This window comes from Nanorana parkeri, unplaced genomic scaffold (assembly GCF_000935625.1).
Source record: "Nanorana parkeri isolate BGI_ZX_2015 unplaced genomic scaffold, ASM93562v1 scaffold2007, whole genome shotgun sequence".
Lineage (NCBI taxonomy): Eukaryota > Metazoa > Chordata > Amphibia > Anura > Dicroglossidae > Nanorana > Nanorana parkeri.
In genome coordinates, this window is record NW_017308275.1 from 28115 (window position 1) to 31041 (window position 2927).

A 2927-nucleotide genomic window follows, 5' to 3' on the forward strand; every position below is an offset into this window, starting at 1 on the left:
GAGCTCCTCCCTGTACTATGGGACCAGGAGCGACGCGTATTGCATCACTTCCGGTCTCATAGCTGTCAGTGCTCGGCTCCAGAAAGCCTGCAATCTGCACTTCAATAGCTTATTAAGGCCTCGTTCACACCAGATGCAGTGCGTTCCGGCCCGATTCTGGCCAGAGCGCACTGCCTCACTTTTTTGTGGGGGGCAGGGCGGGCCATTGAAGTGAATGGCACCGTTGCCACGCCCTCCGGCTGCAATGCGATCAGCCGCACGGGATCGCAAGACACATAATGCCTGCAGTGCGCTCAAAATGCTGCAAGCGCTATTTTGATTGCACCGGACCGCAGGCATAATGTGCCTTGCGATCCTGTGCGGCCAAACGCATTGCGGCCGGAGGGCGTGGCTACGGTGCCAAAAAAAGTGAGCCGGCCGCAATGCGAGGCAGTGCGTTATGGTTAGAATCGTGCCGGAACGGACTGCATCTGGTGTGAACGGGCCCTTAGAGTGTCAAGGTGACATTAGGAGTAAGAATGGGCTGAACGTTCGACTCGAACATTGCATGTTCTAGCGTTCAGCGAACATTATGGGATGTCCGTGGTCTGTTCGACCGCGGCACATCCCACAATGCACTGCGCCGTCCGAAACGGCAATTGGCTACAGTCCTGCACCTGACCGCAGGTCAGGTGCAAGACTGTGCCAATCAGGGCTCAGTAAAAATATAGAGCCATGATTGGGCAAAGTCATGATGACTCTGCCCAATCATGTCTCACAGCTAAATCCCTGCAGCACACTATATAAGGCTGCTGACACCGCGGCCCTGTGTAGTGTGTTGAAGGAGATTGATATAAAGAGAGATATAAAGAGAGATATAGAGATATATATAGAGATATATATATAAAGAGAGAGAGATAGTTCTAGTTAGTAATTGCAGATTTATTGAGATTGATAGAGAGTTATAGAAGAGTTCTAGTTAGTGACAGCAGATTTATTGAGATTGATAGAGAGTTATATCAGACTTCTGTATATATATCAGACTTCTGTATATATATCAGACTTCTGTGTATATATCAGACTTCTGTGTATATATCAGACTTCTGCTTCTGTATATATATCAGACTTCTGTGATATTTTTGTGAATATATAATTTTATATTCTGTGATAGTTCTGTGCTATAGCAGTCTCTCATACTGATCTATTATAGCAGTCTATTGCACTATGTCACAAAGACCAAACAGGACAGGCAGACGCTCCCATGCAGCGGAAAAATATTTTTTTTTGTTTTAAATTTCATTGATTCCTGTCATTCAGGGCACTACCCGGATCCCCATACACTTTTTATGGCCAATAAATTGCATATAAGGCTACAAAATGGGGACCTTTAATTTTCTGAGTTCTACCCCCATAGACTTGCATTGAGTTCTAAGTTCGAGTTAGAACTTTTTCCATGTTCGAAAGTTCGAGTTAGAACCGAACACGGGGGTGTTCGGCTCATCACTAATTAGGAGTCTTTTGGACCCCCCAGTATAACCTTAAAGAGTAGCTGTCACCACCAATATGCTATCACATGGGGGGCTATCCCGTCACCAGCGCGGGCAGCGCAAGAGAGCAACCTGGTTCCACGGCAGGGGAACAGAAGGGTTAAATAACACCGGCATATTCTGTAGCATTGTACAAACACACACTTTTACCTCAACTTTTGCTTCCCTTGCCCCCAAACTGCCTCGTCTCTGTCACCTTATGTAGAAAGTTATTGAACAGGTTTGGAGACAGCAGGACAAGGTTTTTGAGGTACAGTTTTGGGGGCCCTACACTGAGGTATCGGGGTGATAGCACATATAGATTGTCAGCTCTCTCTGGTCAAGAGATTCGCTGATGGTGATAATAGTCGAATCTTCATCGTGAGGTAAAGTGGGCGGAGCTTGGTTTCACGTTCTATCAACTGTGCACCAGCCGCAGTGTACCGCGTGACGACGTCACTCTTTCTCGCCACGGACTCCATTTCCCAGCAGCTCCCGCGCTGAGTTTCCGTCGGAAGTGGAGTCTTCATTGACATCTAGGTCACGTGCTCCACTCTAAGCATGGAGCTGCCGCTGCTGACTGACTTGTATCAGTTCACCATGGCTTACGGCTACTGGAGAAGCGGGCGGCACCAGGAGGCTGCGGAGTTCGAGCTCTTCTTCCGGGAGCCGCCATTCCAGGGGGGATTCACCATCTACTGCGGGCTGGAGGAGAGCCTGAAGTTCCTGAGGGGCTTTTGTTTTTCCCGCACAGGTGACTCCGCCCACCGGGGGACTCCTCCCACTGCCTTTACCTCGCCGATCACCTTATCGCCCCGCCCACCTTATGACTTTTTAAAAACTCTTTGTACACCTGTGACCCCGCTTGCTTTCTGTCTCCATTTCCTTCCTGGTGACTCCTCCCACTAAGTTCACCCCACACCATCTGCTGGTGTCTCCTCCCACTGAGCTCATTCCCCATCGACCATCTAGTGACTCCTCCCATTAAGCACAACCCCCTATACCGATCCCCCCCACACCATCTTCTGGTGACTCCTCCCACTAAGCTCCCCCGTCCACATCTAGTGACTCCTCCCACTAAGCTCACCCCCTCGTCCACCATCTTGTGACTCCTCCCACTAAGCTAATTTCCCTCTTCCTCCACCACCTCCCACTAAACTCATCCTCACTGCCCACCTTTCCACCACCTAGTGACTCCTCCCACTAGACTTATCCCATCCTGCCTACTTTTTCTCATGACTCCTCCCACCACCACTCTTGGTGACCCTGCCCACCTCCACACCATGGGTGACACCTCCCAATAGACTCATCCCCCTTCTCTCCTTTTGTCATTCCTCCCACTTACCTCTGTACACCCTGCCCCCCTCAAAAACTGGTGACTCCTCCCACTCCCCTTTTCCCCCCCTGCCCACATCACTGCCT

At 49.9% G+C, this 2927-nt stretch overlaps 1 protein-coding gene across 1 annotated transcript in view; it reads left to right on the forward strand.

Moving 5' to 3' along the window:
• Window positions 1-2015: 2015 nt before the first annotated feature.
• Window positions 2016-2927, forward strand: part of NAPRT (nicotinate phosphoribosyltransferase) — a 21012-nt gene continuing 20100 nt past the window's right edge. The window contains exon 1 of the mRNA XM_018572358.1: window positions 2016-2259. Coding sequence (XP_018427860.1) covers window positions 2067-2259 — 193 coding nt within the window. The 5' untranslated portion in view covers window positions 2016-2066. The remainder of the gene's footprint in view (window positions 2260-2927) is intronic.